The 20,096-nt window shown below is 36.5% G+C and overlaps 1 protein-coding gene across 1 annotated transcript; it reads right to left on the bottom strand.

Annotated features, from left to right (window-relative positions):
- Positions 1-3,935: 3,935 nt before the first annotated feature.
- On the bottom strand, positions 3,936-6,251 carry cdk5r2b (cyclin dependent kinase 5, regulatory subunit 2b (p39)). Its single transcript, XM_065248919.2, has one exon. It carries the CDS (start codon positions 5,901-5,903, stop codon positions 5,010-5,012), a length of 894 nt encoding a protein of 297 aa, XP_065104991.1. The 5' UTR covers positions 5,904-6,251; the 3' UTR covers positions 3,936-5,009.
- Between the last annotated feature and the right edge of the window lie 13,845 nt (positions 6,252-20,096).

Here is a 20,096-nt window from a genome sequence, read left to right as displayed (position 1 = left end):
TGTTGTTTTTGTTTATATGCCTTAAATGTTACATATTTATCAATAATTTAAAAGGACAACATGCTAAAAGTTTTTAATCATTATTTAAATAGATTTGACTTTATATGTCTTTCCATAAGGCTAAACACTATCGACATATAAGCACTGATTTTGTACCCTAAAAGAAAGCCCAAAAATTACGGCACTAAAATTACTAATATAATCCTGATCAGACACTTGATTTTTCTGCTTTTTCCTACTTTTAAACCATTTTGCTTCAGTTTAGGGTTAGATTTGGTGTTTGCCTTAGTATGTCACTTTAACTATTGGTTTATACTATTTTTTATGATTCTTTCTTTTATATTTTTTAAACTTTAAACAATTGTCGCCTGGCGTTGGGGTTAGAGTTGGGTTTGGGGGGGATGTCATTCCATGTAAATCTAACCCTAAACCGAAGCGAAAATGGTAAGAAAATAGGACAAAACATTTGAGTAACCAATCCGTGAGAATGCCATGGAAAAAGACAGTCTGTAGCAGTGCCACTGAAAAATGCGGAGATCCGTGAGAATGCCACGGAAAAATGAGCAAAAAATTCTGTGACTATCCCACGGAAATAAGGTCTGTTGAAAATGATGTGACAGGTAAGTAGAGATCCTAATCTATATATAAGCCCTGCCCTCCGTAGGCCTTCTAAGTATACCCTGAGCTAAATCATTCCTATAATAAGCTCACCTGAGCTGTAGTGTGTCACTGTGTAGGTGAGGAACATAACAGTTAATCTGGAAATTATCTGTGCTTAGCTTTTGAATTACACTGTGAGGTGAAAAACATTTTACTCAATTTTATCTTACATAATAAAAATATCATATAATTTTCTTCATATATTTTCCTAACTAATTCACCCTTGTGTGAATATTTTGAGAGACTTAAAAATATTATACCCAGTGCAATATCATATTACTTGTGAATAATCATTACTATTAAAGTGAGTCAGGGACAAATCATGACAATAAAGGGAGTTTTAGTCTAACTAAGCACTGTTACGAGTTAAATGCCCCCCAAAAGCAGCTGAAATCATTGTGAAGCAAGCTTTCTAGTAAACATAACATTTGAGAAGTGTTGCCTTAATAAGCTGTTTTGACTCTTTCTGTGTCATTCACTGACTAACTTCCAGACAGTGGGTGGTACTGAATGCGTCATCCATTTAAATCAGTCATGAAACAACCATATGTCTTTCTCAACCAGAGAAAGCGGAACAATATGTGTTATTTATTTTTATTCTCAGTAAAATCCTGTATACTGTATGTTGTCAATCCGTTCATTTACTATAAACTATACATGATCCATAGTTGTCACTGGGCCAGTGTGTTTAAAAATAAAACAATGCTTTGTACCTAAAGAGTTCACCGCAGAGTTACACAAATAGTGCAATTAGTAACTAAATGATACATATTTGGTCTTTTTAAACAGTTTTGCCCCAGTAAGAGGTATGACATTTTTTTCAGACAATGTACAAAGGTTGGGAATCAATACACTATATCCTTTTAATACAAGAGTAATTACATTTTGATTACCAACCTAAGATTACCTGTTACCACTTACTTGTGATCAGTAAGTGGAAAGCATTAGGTAAGGCCTTTTATCATATATCCAAAGCAGACTGTGAAAAGGTCAGGACAACAGTCACTAAAGAAAGCCTGCTGACAGATTAAGGAACAATTTAAAATAGCACACAAAGAACTAATCTTTCTGGGTAATCTGGATTGAAACAAACAAAATGTCCAAAACATCCATTGTTTACAACAGACTCAAAAGTCCAATAGAAATAATTCATACAACAGAAAGGACACATTTTAGTGCCAGTACCAATATTGTAGACTTTATAGATGGGGATTTGTGGTTATGTAAACTGTTGTGAAAGTAATTTGAAACTAATATTATGTGACAGCTCTCTACAAACTTAGACACACTACTGCCAAACAATGTTCGTTCTGTTTTATGAATCACCAAAACAACAGTTGAATGAAGCACACTTTATTTTACAGTATTACCTTATACTTATATCGTAAATATGTTGCACTTACAGACAAATGTGTGGTACTTACTTTTGAGTAAGGATAATTAGGTAATTAAATTGTATCATTACGCAGCACTTTTTTCAGTCTATTTTCAGCTTCATACGCTTGCTACACTTCATAACGTGGACTTAGTGTCATATAATGTTGTCTTAGTACTAATGCAACAAAGAGGACAACATCTTCAAGAAATAAAGAAGTAAATGTTTTGCTGCACTCTTAATTCTTACCAGTTCTCCACAACAATGCATCTTATTTTATGGTCTTACTAGTTAATATAACTCACAGTGGAAAATGTATCCTATGCTATATCTTAGGTGTAGGTCCTGTGTATTAACTATGTAATATTCAACACTATATTTTACAGTCATGTGGACTGGACGTACTGGTGAATGTACACAGTAGTTAATGCGTACAATATTCAGTGGTTGGATTTTAAGGGTATAATAAAAGAGTACAAAGATGGCACATCAGTAATGTGTGTTATTAGTTATCATATAGGTACACTATAAGTGCTTTTTATTAACTTACACTTGCCTGCATGTACCACCATACTTTACGTGTATATACAATTTGTAAGTAGAGTAATGTTTCTCATTAGTTACAACATATACATACACTGTATGTGCCGGTCATTAACTTACACTGGCATGTATGTACACACTTACCATACAGTTTGTAAGTAAATTAGTGCTTGTTATTAGTTATCATATATGTACAAGTACCTGTTATTAACCCACATTTGCTTGTAAGTACTAAATTCTTATATTGAACATTCATTTGTAAGTGCAGTAGTCTTTCTTGTTAGTTACAGTATACCTAACTATATGTATCTTATCCAGTAGCTATCTAGAGTTACATCATAAATACCAAGTATGTATCACTGGTAAGTACAGTAATGATATAATTTAATTACCAAGTAAATACTTAAACTTAAGTACCACACATTTGTCTTTACCATATATGTACAAGGTATCTACACGTACTGTAAAATAAAATGCTACCGTAACAACATTTTGGCTTGATTTTTATGTACACTATAAAAAATATTAAGATACGTACCCAAGCTGTCACTGGGACGGTACCCATTCCCATACCTTAATAGTACCCATAACCTCTGACAGTGTAGCCTATTGCTATACATGACTTTTTAACATATGAGATGACTACACCATGGAACCAAATTAAGTTGTGAAGACTAAATTTGGCTTTAGAGTCAGCTAATGGTTCCTTATAGTCAAAGTACATTTGTGAAAACCACTCAAAGACACAGAATAGCATTATTGATGTATAATGTATATATGTGTGTGTCTATTCATTCACAAGCTGCTTGAAGACGAAGCATGTGAGGTTCTCCAGTGAATGAAAAACAGAGAGATGCTGTGCTTGCTATAGCAACAGACCGAAGAGATGAAGCTGACCCAGAGAAACCTTTCTCACAAACTGCAGCAAATTCCAGCCAATGAACTCTACGATCATTCATGTCAAGTGTTTTCATTCACAAATCTCCCGAGACTCTCATTCCTACTTTTAAATGAATGGAATCGGCTGCATATAAAAATAAGGACATATTGAATTGTGAATTGGCCATTACAGACTGTAAACATGACTGATTCTTAAATTAGCATTACATTTGTTTATCTGAATATATACATTTTAATTTCACAATATCATTTGTAAAACTTTCATTAGGAATTGCTTCACAGCAACACTGGTATGAGATGCAAGGCATTATGGAGAATGTCCCAAAGATGGTCAATGCTATCAATAAACCGATACATGCATTATGAATAATCAGAAGCAGTCAGACTGGCATTTATTTCATTTAAGAAGAGCATCAAGAAACCATGGCAAATAAAATAAACTCTCATGATCATCTCATATTTTTCAAACCTTTATGACTCAAAATAACCTTACATAATGCATGAATTGGCACATAAGAGTTCTCAGTGAAGAGACAACGTTATCAAGTTTTACATTAAAGGGATAGCCCCCCCCCAAAAAATGAAAATTCTGTCATCATTTACTTAATCTCATGTTGTTTCAAACCTGTATAAATTTCTTTTTTTCCCTGAAGAACGGGAAGGAAGATATTTTGAGAAATGTTTGAATCAAACCGTTTGTAAGCCCCATTTACTTCTATATTATTCTCTTTTCCTACTATGGATGTGAATGGGGCTTACAAACATTTTGGTTACAAACATTCCTTAAAATATAAGAATATAAGAAAATAAAGAAATCATTTTTTGGGTGGACTATCCCTTTAAGATCGACATCTGTCAATAAAGCAACACAAACAGATCAGCACCATGGATAGTTCCATTCATATCTGTTTTATAAGTGTATTTTTGTCCATTATAAGGTAATGAAGGGTTGCTACCACAAGAAATACATGGGTATATTTGTAACCGACAATGTGGTCACGCTACAATGCGCATGATCATATTACAAACAAAACAAAAATATATATCTTTTGATCTAAAATTATTTTTTTCTGATTTTAGGGAAAGTAAACAGTGAAAGATGAAGCTGACAAGTGTAAAATAAAATTGTGTTTGTACATTCCCTCTTTTTGACTTTTGCGACTGATCTTTACGAGATGCATTTGACTGCACCTACACAGGCACAAGCCATGTTATGTAATATTTGTACTGTCTAAACAACCACCACAACAGTGACATAAATATTGAAAAACTAAATCCCCATCCATTGCACACGGCTTTTAACCCAAGCTTGGTTTAAATTGACCCTGAAAATGTCCACATTTGACCCATATACATGGTATAAAACAATCCATAAGTGAATTTGAACCCAGCAATTTGAATTGTCCATATTTTCACAACTATATGAGTTAAAAACAGCGTAGCATTTTTTTTTTTGTGCAAGTTCCAGTCAAAATAAATTGATCGCAATCGAATTCAATAAATCAGTGTCATTGATTACTGCGCATGCTCTCTACCGCTCCACTTCACATGCATCTGTCTTGTAATCCCCTTCGTTTTTCAAATCTTGAAAAACCTCTGTGAAAAATTGCGCATCGACATTAATCTGCAACATTTTGCCACTCAGTTTATTGATGACATCCAAAGATCGCTCAAAGAACACGTCAATATCGGTCTCTACCATGAAGGGCTTGATAGGATAAGATATCTCGCTTCCTATGTAGGAATATGCGAGATACAAGCAGGTCAGAAAGGTCCGTTGGAGCTCACGTTGATTGTCAATATCATCCGTCAGAGTTTCTCTACACAGCAGATAAACGAACACGAGAGTGGCTGGTGTGATGAACCCTTGATCTTGCCAGCCCTGCAACAGCAGAGTCCTGTCTACGTTTCGGAACCAGCCAATGACCTCGTTTGGACGGAGTTCCTTCAGTCTGAAGCATCGTTTGCACGTGAACTCACCAAGGCATCGGAGCAGCTCGCCGGTGGAGGCCTGGACGATCACGCGCCTCGGAGAGATGAGCGACGGACTACTGGGCTGTTTTTGAACCGACACCAGTTGCCTCGGCTTTGGAGATAACGGTTCCTGATCGAGATGATCTTTAAGTCCATTAGGTCCATTTTTAGTTTTCAGATCGGTGTTGGTCGATCTCTTTAAGTTTTCGTTGTTCAAACGCTCGAGCGCTTGAATGTCACCGGTAACAGGTAGATTCGGATTAACTTTCTTGCCACTTATCGTTTTAGCGGATGCGGTCACAAACCGTTTAAATGCAAGAGTGGACACGATCATCGACGGCTTCCTTAAACTCTTCTCTATTTTCCCATTGGCTTCGCACGCCGATAAACCTCCATCATCCAGAATCGTCACCTTATTTGATACAGGAGATATAGAAAGCACAGTCCCCATTTCTCACACTGAAATGTTATTCATTCAGTCTAGAAATGTCCCAGTTGAGTTCGATCGTATCGGGTCACAAGTCCAGATCCATCAGATCCACAGGATTTGCTTTGATAAACACCCATGTACGCAATCGGACCAACATTCCATTGAAAAGGTTCAGAGTAAATTCCCGAGCAGCCCTTCACTTCTTTGCTTTGCCTGAACTAAGGGGGTTTGTGGTGAGCCAAAGCAACATGACATTAGCCTCTGTTAAAGCCGATTATCCCATGTTGCTTTAGTTAACCAACCTCAGAGCTACACAATAAGACTGACAGACTAAAGCACCAATGGAAATAAATGTCTGTATGCCCACGTTATCTTCCAGAAGGTTCAATTTTTAAACTGCACAAGCCAAGGACAACTTTGCTATTTTCAACCCATTTGGTACTGAAATAGCTCATCCGTGCCCAAATGAAAAAATCCTGCAAGAAATGAATGAATATGTACAAAATATCCTTTCTTTAAAATCAGACTAATAAATCAATAGTGTTTTTGTAATTTATAAATTGAGTCAAGCGTCTAAATACCCATTCCTTAAAACAATAAATTCACATAAAATAACTTATATTTACAGTATATATATATATATATATATATATATATATATATATATATATATATATATATATATATATATATATATATATATATATATATATATATATATATATATATATATATTTATTTATTTATTTATTTATTTATTTATTTATTTATTTATATTTATTTAAATTTATTCATTTAGCAGATGCCTTTTCTTTATCCCATGCAATTTACAAAGGGGATTAAACATTTTAAGGTGCTGGCAATAAGCATATTGCCTTTGGTATTTATTTATCTTTCCTATAAAATCAAATTAATTGCTCTGTATTTTGAGAGAAACAAATATTAAGTGAGTGATCCTTACAGTCTTCATGTTATTAGAAAACCAAAATTTATTCCAGGATTAAACTGTTCCATTTTATTATTAGATCTGGATTAAAGCAGATTGCAAATAGTCAGTCATCTAATTTAAACATTGTTGATTTTCTTGACTGACAAAATCAGACATTTCCAATGTATTTTGCTATAAAATAAAACTTTATTGAAAATATTTAAATGAGCTTTTTGCTTCTGATCTCCAAAAGTACCTATATAAAATAAAATAAAAATATGAAAACCAGGAAGGCCTATTCAGAGTAACCTATTTTGAGTGACAAAATCAGGGCGCTATCATGTAGTTTAGTCATGGGCAATAATAGGCATACACCCAGTACAAAAAGTATGATAAACAAAATATTACACAACATATTTTATAAAATCATTCTGGGGTCAAATAAAACAGTAATAAAATATATTTTAGGAAACAGGGCACAGAGAATCTGTAACAGTCAGAGGAAGAACACACACGCAGCAACATACTGATAAAACTGACAGTGCTTGCAATACAGCAGTCAGAGCAGAACCTCTCATAAATATCCAGGTAGAGGATTATAAATATCTTCCTCTTGTTATTGTTAAACAATGCAGTGTCTGAAGAGGAGGTCCTTTCTGTTTCTTTTCTGCAATCTAAGGATGATGTCTGGATTGATCTGCAGAGTGTGCTTTGGTTTTTAGTACTTCCCAGTACTAAGAAGTTTCCCTCAGTCAGATAAGGCCATTGCAGAGTTTGTAAATATTAAAGCAGTTAATGAGAGAAGTAAATCAGTGACGTTGCATGGGAACGGTTGGGAGGCAACTATTGTGGAGGAAGCATTCACTGACAGTCAAGGCCAAAGACCTTACTACTTTAGATTTACAGCTGAACTCTTTCACACATTTTCCCCTCTTTTTTATGAAGCCAAATGACTAGAGCAGTTTAGTTAAGGCTGTATAGTACTGCTGTCCAAATTTATGAGTTTTATTGATTGTACTTCATAAGCTCATGTCTACAGTATCAATCTCTTTCTTCACCTTGTGGTCAGTTAGAGGAAATGCAATCTGCAAAATAAAGCAACGTTGAATATATAGAGTATAAAAATTTAAGTGTTTAATAGTATATTCCCAGAAAAATGTTTTTTTCATCACTTGGACGGTACCTTTTAAAAAAGGCCCTGATATGTACCAGTTTTTTTTGTATGAGTTACCAGTATGTACCTCTAAGGTACCAGTGAGGTACCAATATGCACATTTTAGGTACAAAGTGTACTTTTTAAAAAGATATTGACAACTTTTGTATCTTCATGTACCTTTAATTCTAAGAGTGTTTTATAAACCCATTTATAAGAAAACTCATGTAAACTAAATTATAACAAAAAAGTAAACATTTTTGACATAGATTTTATTTATTCATCTATTACAGGTTCTTATTGGCTGTTCTTTCTTTATTATTGAGTGCATGTCTTGCATTTCTAGTTTTTTTTTCAAATAAATATATTGGTTTCTAATAGGGCTGGGCAAAAAAATCGATTTTTCGATTAATCGTTTTTTTTATACGTGGTCGATTCAGAATCGATTCTCAAAGAGCAGAATCAATTTTTTTCCTGCAAAAAATGAACGTAAGATTAACATTAATCAAATTACTAGTCTTCTTCACTAGATGTCACCCTCTTTTTTGCCTTGCGCGATGTTACCAAGGAGCCTGTCATTCTTTCATTCAGTGCTTAAAATGGCGGTTTTAGGTGCTTCATCAACTTTGATGCCACCTAAACTTAAAAAGTAAGAGGTATGGAAGCATCCCGAGAACCGGAATCGAAAATTGAATCGAGAATCGGAATCGAATCGATTTGATAGCTGGTGAATCGAAATTGAATCGATCTGGAACATCTGGATCGATACCCAGCCCTAGTTTCTAATGAAAGAATAAATATGTTGTCTATATTTTCAACAATAAAATAATAATATCAAGATCAAAAGGCATGAAAAATCTTCTCCATATCTGTGAGAGAGAGGATGTACCTTAATTTGAATTCTAAATTAATTAAGTCATCCAAAACTGGCGGGGTGTGTGTGTGTGTGTGCTTTCAGCTATTTCATACATTCTGCCTTATTACCACTGTTTAAGACTTTTGGATTCCTCATGCTAAGCATAGGCAAAGTGTCAAAAAAGCAGTAGGACGTTTGTAGACTTCGCCAGGGTTCGCATTTTTCAGAATTTTTTTTTTCCGAACATTAAAGATTCATTCATACCTAACAATCTTGCTCTATTTCTTTTCAGTGCAGGAAGTACGTGGAAGTCCTTATATGGGCATTTTAACAGGAATAGCACAGGCACACACCAACCAAGAGCTGTCACGAAATCAACGTCACCAAATAATTGTGTTGTGTATGTTATGTTGGCAATTGGTGCATAATTTAACAAAACGAACATGTGGTGAATCAAGTTATCCAGAGATAGGAACCCTTTTTGTTATTGACTCCTGACTAGCTCTGCCTCGAGGGGGGTTGGGTTTATTCGGAAAGAATCGGAAAAGCTGATTTGTCTTTTATAAATCTGACAAACTAAAGACGTTTTGGATTTATGAAGGATGTAAAACTAACATGAGATAGTAACAGACATGTGTGTTATATATGTTTTAACAATGTAACTTTCCAGTTGAAACGTATATCTGAAATGATTTCATTTGATCACAGTATTATACTAGGACAGAAGAGGGCACCATTTACTCAGTGTCAAGAGAGCAAGTGTTTTGTAAGAGTGAAAAATTGTGAGGATAGGGAGTTGTGATGAAAGCTCTTGTCAGCAACACCCTTCAGCACCTCAGGCTTATATTTAATAATCCAAGGCAAAGCTAGCGAAATTAAACACCCATGGGTTACTATCTGTCTAATATTCTGGTTCATGACAGAATCCTGCTTTCAGCTGAGACACTGCTGCCAACAGCAAATCTGTGAACAAACGCTGACTATACCTGCCCAGCTGTTAGCAGAGGAAAAACTCTTCATATGAAGGACAACCATTTATTCAATTTGTCCACATTTAGGTGAAAATACTTAAAACAAGCACCGTGAAATTAAAAGGTGTTAAATACAAAACACTGTTTGGAATTTCTAAGTGATAACACAATATACAGTAAACACAATCCTACCACAATTCATTTTGAAACGTGTTAAAAGATATGTGGGAAAGAATTGCTTGACAAATACATGCCATTGTAATAAATAGAGGCATTTGAAGAACTCAGCTGTGACATTGTTCACAATAAGCTATGGTCAATTCATTTCTGTCTTCCCTGTAAAGCACATAGCACCGTGAAGAAGAATCTGTCCACCTCTTTGTTGTGGGTCACATCAAAAGCAAACAGAGAGATCATGTTACTGCTCTTATCACAGGGTTGTCCATCAGGACTCCAGAAAGAGCTTAGCAGCACAGCCAGGGGCAGGTGGGCGGCATAACACATCACAGATACTGCAGCTGGACAACACTGAGATAATAACACACACGCACGCACGCACGTTCTGGTTTCCATGTTTTTTGGGGACATTCCATAGACGTAATGCATTTTATTCTGTACAAACTGTATATTCTATTCCCCTTACCTGCCCCATTCCCTAACCCCAACCATCACAGGAAACTGTCTGATACCTTAGATTTTCAATAAACATCATTCTGTTTGATTTATTAGCTTGTTTCCTCATGGGGACATCAAAATGTCCCCACAAGGTCACAAAAATACTGGTATTCCTATCTTTGTGGGGACAATTGGTCCCCCCAACGTGATAATTACCCGGCCGCACACACACACACACACACACACACACAGGCCTAAAACACGCACAAATGCACGCACACATGCATGCATGCATGGACACACACACACATGCATGCACGCACGCACACAAATGCATGTACACACGCAAACACACAACAAGGGTTTAATGTTGTCAAATGAAGACACAAAGAGAGAACAGGGGAACATGATTGTTTATATGTGGAAAACAATGGAAAACAAACAAACAAAATGTTGTCTTGTGATATTAGAGACTGATAAAAGCATAGCACTGGTTAATATTAAAAGAGACTCAATATGCCAAACAGGACACTGACTGAGTTTTCTGGAACAGAGACACACCTGCCTTTGATCAAAGTTGAAAGCTATGCACAGTGCGGTGTAAGCCTGTCATGCAAACAAACCTGATGTTATATTTAACTGGGCAGCTATCGTTTGAAAGGTCTGTTTTAATCTGGAGCTAAATGACATCAGACAGCATCTGCCGCTTTAGAAACATTAGGAAATATCAAACATCCCCTAAACTAATACTATACTGACAAACAAAAACTCTGTGTTCAACCAAGATACTAATTTGAGCAAAAAAAATCTTATTATGAATAAAGCACATTTAAAGTTTTTTTTTTTTAATTACAATTATTTACTTCTTGGGGAACTAGCATCAAAATAGAAAAGAAAATGATGTAATGCTATTTTTATTATATTTCTAATTTAATAAAAAATGTGATTTAGTTATCGACAGCAAACACTAATGTCTAGGAAAGACAGTATATTTCGCAAATATTTTAAGATTACCAAAATTATGACAGAAATATATATCAGAAACAATATCTATAACTAAAAAACATAGAATTATTCAGTAACAATGTGACTCAAAGGCAAATACAAAAACCCATTCCATGGTCAATGAGAAAACGTTGGTTCCAATGGTTATTTAGCGAAGAAGGTCATATGGGTTTAGAACAACACAGAAGTAAAGTAATGATCATTTTTAGGTAAACTATTCACGCTAAAAGACCTTTCCATAATTTAAGCAGTTTAAATATTTCTGGAGATATAATGTGGAAATGTAGGTATTTAAACTCACAATAAATCAATAGAGATTTCAGAGGCTCAGTGAAAAGTTGATGTACATATTAACAAAACCATCTGAATGTTTCACTGATGTTTTTTTTTTTTGGTGATGATCTTTTGGCTGAGTTGGTGCAGGTGATGCAGAGTGAGATCACCATCTGCTGCTGTATTTATGAGTTCCTGTCTCACAGTCTAACTACTCACGATGGACTAAACTTTAAACAGCTTAGTCACATCAAGTAGAGCTCTTGCCACAATTTTTCTTAAGATCTCTGAATCTGCGCTTGACCTGACAGCCGAAGCAAGGTCAAGAAGTTCAAAAACAGATGTTTAAGGATTAGAAAAGTGTTAGAAAGGGCTTCCTTTCTGAGGGCCATGACAGGAGTCACGCATAGCTCACAAATTATTCATTGTCTTAATCCTTTAATAGGCTATTAATTCATGTTTTTCTCTTTATAATGTTTCAGTTCTGTTTGAAATGGATGACTTGGACCAAATTATGAAGAAAAAGCAGCCAGTAAGTATCCAGTATAAATGTTTACCCCTTTAATATTGTTTAAAATATGTGACCTCGAGAATCTGTTTGATAAAATGACGTGAGTACGACTTTGCAAATTACAACATAGCTTTGATTTACTTTGCATTAGATTTTATTAACATAATTCTTTACAACTGTGTCAATGCATAATTTTGATTAGTTTACTATTTTTCTAAAATAAATAAATAAATAAATAAATAAAAACTGTGTAAATGTTTTTAAACTTTAAAAATAGTACTAAACTGTAAAAGGACATTTTTAATCAACTTAAAATTTACTTCACTTGCTGGCACCTAAAAAATTAAGTTACTTTAACTTACACGTTTAAGTGAAAAACACTTTTGGGCAGTTTTGTGGACAGGGCTTATCCTAGTCATAGACTTAACTGCATTTTTGAGCTGTCTTAATTTAAATGTTTGAGCTATCTTTTTTAAAAACACCTTGTACTGACATATTTTAACATATATCAGTGCCATTATTTCGCCTCAAGATGCACGCCAGTATTGTTTTTAAAAACTACTAGTTTGTAAAAACTACTTAAATGTCCTAATATAACTAAGGCCCAGTCCTGGATTAATCTAAACCCTGCCCGGAAAACCACCCCTTTATGTTAACGTAACTTACTTTTTTTAGATATTACCAATTTAAGTATTTTTTTAAGTTGATCCAACTTTTCACTTTTTACAGTATATGTAGTAATGCATATACAATTATGAATTTTATGCTTTGCAATGCATGATTTATATAAATATATAAGGGCAGTGGAGTCAAAATTGACTTTCACCAGCAGATGGCGTTATTGTATGTTTATGGCAGCCATGAACATGCTATATATCACTAGACAGCACAGGCCATGTGTTTAGGGACAGGGTCGTGCTGAATGCTGTGCCAGAATCAACAGACGGATCCCTGATTCCATCTAAGTAATGTGGCTCATGAAAGGCCAAACCCCTGAGATAAATCCATTACACACAACTCCTGTTGTCACTGTCCCACCTCTCACTGGCCTCATAAAATAAACCCTAAAATCTTCCTCTCCCAGGGCTGGGAAACTCACTCGGACGTCCGATCAGCCAGAGAAATGTTCAACGCCTCATTTCAGGGCAAATGTATAAATACGTTTATAAGATCATCACTTGGTGTCCTGTGGTCTTTTATGACACCAATGAATGACAAAGTGAGGGCGAGAGACACAGTGAGCAGATTCCTGCGCCCCAGGCCCATTTATCAGCACGTTTGAAGTACCAGATTGACACGGAACGCACATGAAGCAGAACCACGTGTGTCCAGGAGGAAAGGAATTACGACTGCATTCCGATGTACTGTACAGTTATTAGGATGTTATTGTACACATACTTTATTTAAAAAAAAAATGCAGCCTAGCGGGTAAAGTCCTGGGCTGGTAACTGAAAGGTTGCAGGATCACATCCTGTAAACTATATAAACATTGCACCTTAAGCAAACACATTTAATCTCATGCCACTCCTGTAAGATGCATGCTTTGGATAAAAATATTGAGCTAAGTTGATAAACAGTATGAAATGTATCCAGAGTAATTTAACGGAAGATACTACATTAAGAAACATTGTCTTACATAAAACAAACAACTTTATTTTATACAGAACAAAAAGGGATCAACAAGGTTTCTGCATTCCTGCCGACAGGTGATAGAACCAACCGCTGTATTGGTGCTGGTCCCACACTAAGTTCCCTCACAGAGGGAAGACTCGTTCCCTAGTCCGCAAAGTACTTGAGACACCTGGTCCAAAATCAACAGCACATGTTGAAAAGCACCAACATCGCCCTGTTCCACGCTGGGCAATGATGTCACCTGAGCCCACCATAGTGCAACACTTTGACTTGTCAAATTAAAGAGAGAAAACCACAGAGAAGCGGACGCTTTGGAACGCAACGAGGCCTTTCTGTTTTCCTTCTGGGAAATGGAGATTGTGTCGGGAGGCCGTTTTCCAGAATCCACCTGCTGCCAAGCTTTAATGGCGTGATAAACAAAGAGAAATCGTTAGAGCGCATTAAAAACGCAGCCCGTAACTCGCATGTGACTCAGGTTTATGTGAAAGAGGCCGATCCTCTTCTTTCTAAAAGCAAAGAAGTAAGGCTTTTTATACAGTTTACTGTATATATCATTTTACAATTCATACAGGGCAGTAAAGTAGAGAAATTGCACCTTGTAAACAATTTTTTGTTTAGCATCTTTAAGCAATTGCAGGTTAGATTAAACGTTCATGTGAAAGTACCTAAAGTCATGAAACAATATAAAATAAGGCTTTGATTGAGTTTCAATTGAGTGCCAAAATTAGCATGTTCTTAATAAATATTTCCTCCAATAAGATGCTATTTTAAAGGTTAACTTTTGTAAAAAAAATCAGTTTTTGTATAAAAAAATGACAGTTTTCTTTCTACACTCTTAGAAAAAAAGGTACAAGAAGGTACAAATGGTGTCACTGGGTTGGTATCTTTTCAAAAAGTACACTTTTGTATGGAAAGATGCATATTGGTAAAGTATGTACCTTTAACACCAGTTTTTTATTATTTTACTATGTTCTTACCTCAACTTAGGCAAATTAATACATACCTGTCTTTTTTCAATGCTTACATTTAATCTTTGTACAGCGTGTCTTCAATGTGTTAGCATTTAGCCTAGCCCCATTCATTCCTTATGATCTAAACAGGGATGAATTAAGAAGCCACCAAACACTTCCATGTTTTCCCTGTTTAAAGACTGTTACATGAGTAGTTACACGTGTAAGTATGGTGGCACAAAATAAAACGTGGTGATTTTTTAATTGGATTAAATTTTAGTTTGCAGCACTACGACCTCGGGTGCAGTAATATCGACAGAAATTTGAGCAAGAGGGGGAGTAGTCAGGAGTAATGATGTTACTGCACGCCAAGGTCAAAGTACTGCAAACTAAGTGCTCTTCCACCATACAATATAGTTCTCATTTTTATCCGCTTAAAAATCTCCACATTTTATTTTGTGCCACCACTTACTCCTGTAACTACTCACGAACAGTCTTTAAACAGGGAAAACATGGAAGTGTTTGGTGACTTCTATATTCATTTGGATCCTAAGGAATGAATGGGGCTAGGCTAAATGCTAACATATTCACGATGCGCTACAAAGATTAAATGCACGCATTGAAAAAGATAGGTATGTATTAATTAGTCTAAATTGAGGTAAGATAAGATAAAATATTGAAAAACTGTGGTGTTTTCCTTTAAAGGTACATACTGGTATACCTTAAAGCTACACATCTGTACCAAAGTGGTACATACCCTTTTAAAAGGTACCTAGCTAAAAATTTTGTACTCTTTATTCTAAGATTGACAAATTTTATATTGAAATAGGACGTTTGGGTGAGACAAAGCAAAAAAAAAGTTTACTGCAAAACGAATGATCAATACTTTTATTCATATTTAAATATCTGTTTTATTTAGAGCTGGGCATAGATTAATCTAGATTAATCTCATACAAAATAATAGTATTTTTTTGCATAACATATGAGTTTGTGCCTGTAATTATTATGTATATGTAGCGCCCCCTTCAGGTATTGAGTTAAATTCACCCTCCCAATTATAGACGCTAATACCCGGATTCTGTTATTGATGTCTCTCGACGTGAACTTCTGATCTTTGACCCCTTGCTGTCTAAACTGTTTATCAAATTTTACTCTATTATTCACAAAGCACCCCTTTTTAAATGACTACTTCAGTATATCAGGTAAGTAATAACAATTTACAAAATGAAATATGTATATATACAACAGGTTTATTTTAAACCCCAAAAATAAATGAACAAAAACTAAGCACAGTGAATGTAAGTGGAACTGCGTACAAAATACAAATAAAAAGTTACTTTACTATGCAGTGTATCAGTCTCTTTTGTTTATAATACAGGCACTTCAAGGGTTAATTCAAATCAACAGTTATGCAATTACTCTCTCTTTTCTTCACATTTCTTTGGGTTCACATGAAATACACGGTGGTCATTAACAAATTATACCAATAGCATTGATATCTTTACATGAACAGTATGGAAATAACAGGAAAGGCTTTGTCAAGCCAACATAAAATCTAAAACGAAACTTCAAGCTCCAATACAAACTGTACCCCAGTGTTTAAGCACTAAAACACCATAAATAAACCACAATGCTACTTAGTAAAGAAAACTTATTGTGGGCCCACCATACCACACACTCACACACAACACACAAACCCCCCCGTTGCAGGCCTGAGCGTCGCTTGTGTGCGTAGAGGCCGATCAAAACACAACACTGGCCGCTTCACTCTATAAGAGCACAAATAAAAGAAAGGAATGTACCTGATGGTATCCGATAGGAGTCGGCGTTTTGCGTCACCCGTTAGATTGGTATGGAAATCTGTGCTCAACCGGCAAACTTTACGATCTTCCCACAGCGTCCGAGAAACTCCAACACTTTGCAATTATGTGCGTTGTTTGAACTTCACAGCGGCGGTCCTGTCTGGCTCTCACCCCATATAGTGATAGTTCATAGCAATCGCTAAATTACAAAGGATGTCCGTTACTGCGTCGGTGCAAAAGATGAACTTGATCAAAGTCCCCGCCGACCATGTAATGGCAATTCAGCGTTAAACTAACAGTTATTCTTCCAAACCGTGTCGTGCTGACTACGTTGGATTGTCACACTGACTTCACCACGGAAAAAAAACGGTGTTTAAACACTTAAATTACACGAGTTTCATTCGACTAAACATTACATATTATCGTGTTGATAACATCACATCATCCTCTCCTCCTCACTTTCTCTCTCCATCTCCCTTTACAGACCCCCGTCCAAACCAATCATCGAACTCACATCAGACAGAAGGCGGGTTTAACCCGTGTTTTAACCAATCCTATCACACTAAACACACCTTCTCACAGAAACATGTCTGAACATGTACCTTTCCATTTAAATATACTCTTATATTATAAAGCACCATATTGTCATGTTTTCCCCAAAATAAATAAATAATTAAACAAATAAATAAATAAATGAAGAAACTTAGAAAATGAACAAATGTGTATATAGAAATTAACCTGGGTCACATTCTCCCCCTTCTGAAATTCTCACGTCCCCATGAGTATACTACTTTTACATATGAATGATTAGGCTATTCTTAGAACTTGAACTTATTCTAGAACATCTTACACACTTAGATAAATGTTGATCTCTTTCTGAGGAGCAAAGTTCAATTTCGGAGGAATCTGTCAGATAGATAACTATTCCTCTGTGCACAACTGTCACAGTTCGGTCACTGGGCTTGCCTAGTTCATCATAGCTTAACTTAGACACAGGTTTCCGCTCTCTTTTAGGACGTTGTTCCATGGGTTCAGGATCCAAGTCTGAAGCACTTCCTGAGCTGTGTTCTTCCATTTCAAAACTTTCCTCTTCTCCTAATCTAGAATCACCGTTTTCACAGGTTTCCTCCACAACTTCATCTTCTCCTGAAGGTTGAGATTCACTGTCGGTTTGAGCAGTTACTTCATCCTTGTTGACCTCAAAACTATGATGAAAATCAGGAGTTAACGGTGTCCACTGTCCAGACCAGTCTGAAGAGTAGTACTCATGTCTTTCCTCATCACTCTCTGAAGAATCATCCACTGCTTCAGGACTGTCTAGTGGTCTTTTCTTCCCCGATAGTCCTTTGTGCTCTTTTGCAGCTCTAGACCTGGTCTTTGGTCTTTGAGAAACTTCTGGGCTACTTACAGGTTTTGACATCCTTACTAATTCTCCAACTGGTAAAAGATGATCCCTGTGCATTGTCCTGAGTCCACCTATCCCTTCTTCAGGTTTGAGTTTGTACACTGGCAAATTGTTAAGCTTTTCAAGAACAATATAAGGAGCTGAATTCCACTTATCCTCCAATTTGTGTTTACCAGTGAAACTCAGATTTCGAATTAGCACACGGTCACCAGGCCTTATATCTTGAAATCTCACCTTTTGATCATAGAGGCGTTTATTCCTCTGATGACTCTTCAGTGCAGTTTCAGAAGCAAGGTTATAGGCTTTCTGAAGATCTGTTTTCAAATCCTCTACATACTTCTGGTATGTCTGTCCTCGTTCCCTGACTGGAGTAGTGCCAAAACACACATCAATTGGCAAACGGGCTTCTCTCCCAAATAAAAGGAAGTAGGGTGAGTACCCTGTAGCCTCGTTTTTAGTGCAATTGTATGCATGCACTAGTTTGCTGATATACTGACTCCAGTTGTGTTTTTTAGTAGAATCCAAAGTGCCCAGCATGGAAAGCAACGTTCTATTAAATCGCTCCGGCTGTGGGTCTCCCTGAGGGTGGTAGGGTGTCGTTCTTGATTTTTTTATCCCTAGCATTCCCAAGAGTTCTTTTATCAGCCTACTTTCAAAATCTCTCCCTTGGTCCGAATGTATACGAGCTGGCAACCCGTAATACACAAAGAACTTCTCCCAGAGGATTTTTGCAACCGTTGCTGCTTTCTGATCTTTTGTCGGGTAAGCTTGAGCATAGCGCGTGAAATGGTCAGTGATGACCAGGACATTAGCTACTCCTTTGGAATCTGGCTCTATTGACAAAAAATCAATACAAATCAATTCCATAGGCCCATTACTTGTGATGTTATTTAAAGGAGCGCGTTTCCCTGGCAAAGACTTTCTGGCTATGCATCTTCCACAGTTCTTGATATATGTCTCAATCTCAGAAGTCATTTGAGGCCAGTAAAACCTATCCTTAACAAGCTCTGTAGTTCGTTCGATGCCTAAGTGTCCTGCATCATCATGTAGAGAGTACATTACTTGTTGATGGAACTGTTGAGGTAACACAAGTTGTTTTTTCTCTTCACTACAGGAATTGCTGGACACTCTGTACAGTAGCTTATCTTGGATGATCAACTTGGAGCCCTGTCTCTGCAATAAAGTCACCCGTGGGTTGGAACTTGTGCCAGAGGTAAGTACTTGTCCTTTTTCCACAGCTAGCTTCACAGGCCCAATGACTGGATCATTGTCTTGAGCAATCTGAAGTTCACCACAAGTCAGCTGTTTCAAATTCCCTGATTCTAACTGTGTAAGGCAAGCATAAATGGGCGGAACCATACTTGCATCAGCACCCAATTGATCAACCAATCTGGCGACATGTTCCTCATTTTTGTCGCTTGCTACTCTTTGACAGATTGCTCCTGATTGGGGTATTTCCATCCATTCAACAGGTGACTCCTCTGACAAAGGATAGCGAGACAGCACATCAGCGTCTATATTATGACGTCCTGGCTTATACTGAACACTAAAGTCATATGTGGATAAAGCAGCCAGCCAGCGATGTCCTGTGGCATTCAACTTTGCTGTAGTGAGCACATAAGTTAGCGGGTTATTGTCAGTTCTTACTACAAATTTCACTCCATAAAGATAATCATGAAATTTGTCGACTACCGCCCACTTCAATGCCAAAAACTCAAGCTGATGAGTAGGATATCTCTGTTCAGTTGTACTTAGTTTCCTGCTGGCATATGCAACTGGGCGGAGCCCTTCAGGATACTCTTGGTTCAGTACTGCCCCTAAGCCATTCAAGCTTGCATCCACATGTAGAACATAAGCCCTCGTAGGGTCAGCAAAGGCCAGGACAGGTGCATGAGTGAGACAGTATATTATGGTTTTGAAGGCCTCAGTACAGTCTTCATTCCACCGCTCACCAAATGGCTCTGACTCTTTAAAGTACTTCCCCTCTGTTGTCCGTTTTCCATCTCCTCTAGCCAAAGGATACCCTTTGGTGAGTTCAGTCAGGGGTCGCACGATTGCGGAGTAATTCTTGACAAACCTTCGATAAAACCCACAAAATCCCAAGAAGGATCTT

Source organism: Paramisgurnus dabryanus, chromosome 15, assembly GCF_030506205.2.
Source record: "Paramisgurnus dabryanus chromosome 15, PD_genome_1.1, whole genome shotgun sequence".
Classification (NCBI taxonomy): domain Eukaryota; kingdom Metazoa; phylum Chordata; class Actinopteri; order Cypriniformes; family Cobitidae; genus Paramisgurnus; species Paramisgurnus dabryanus.
The sequence above is the reverse complement of the archived record's forward strand: the minus strand, read 5'-3'. Positions and strand labels throughout refer to the sequence as shown.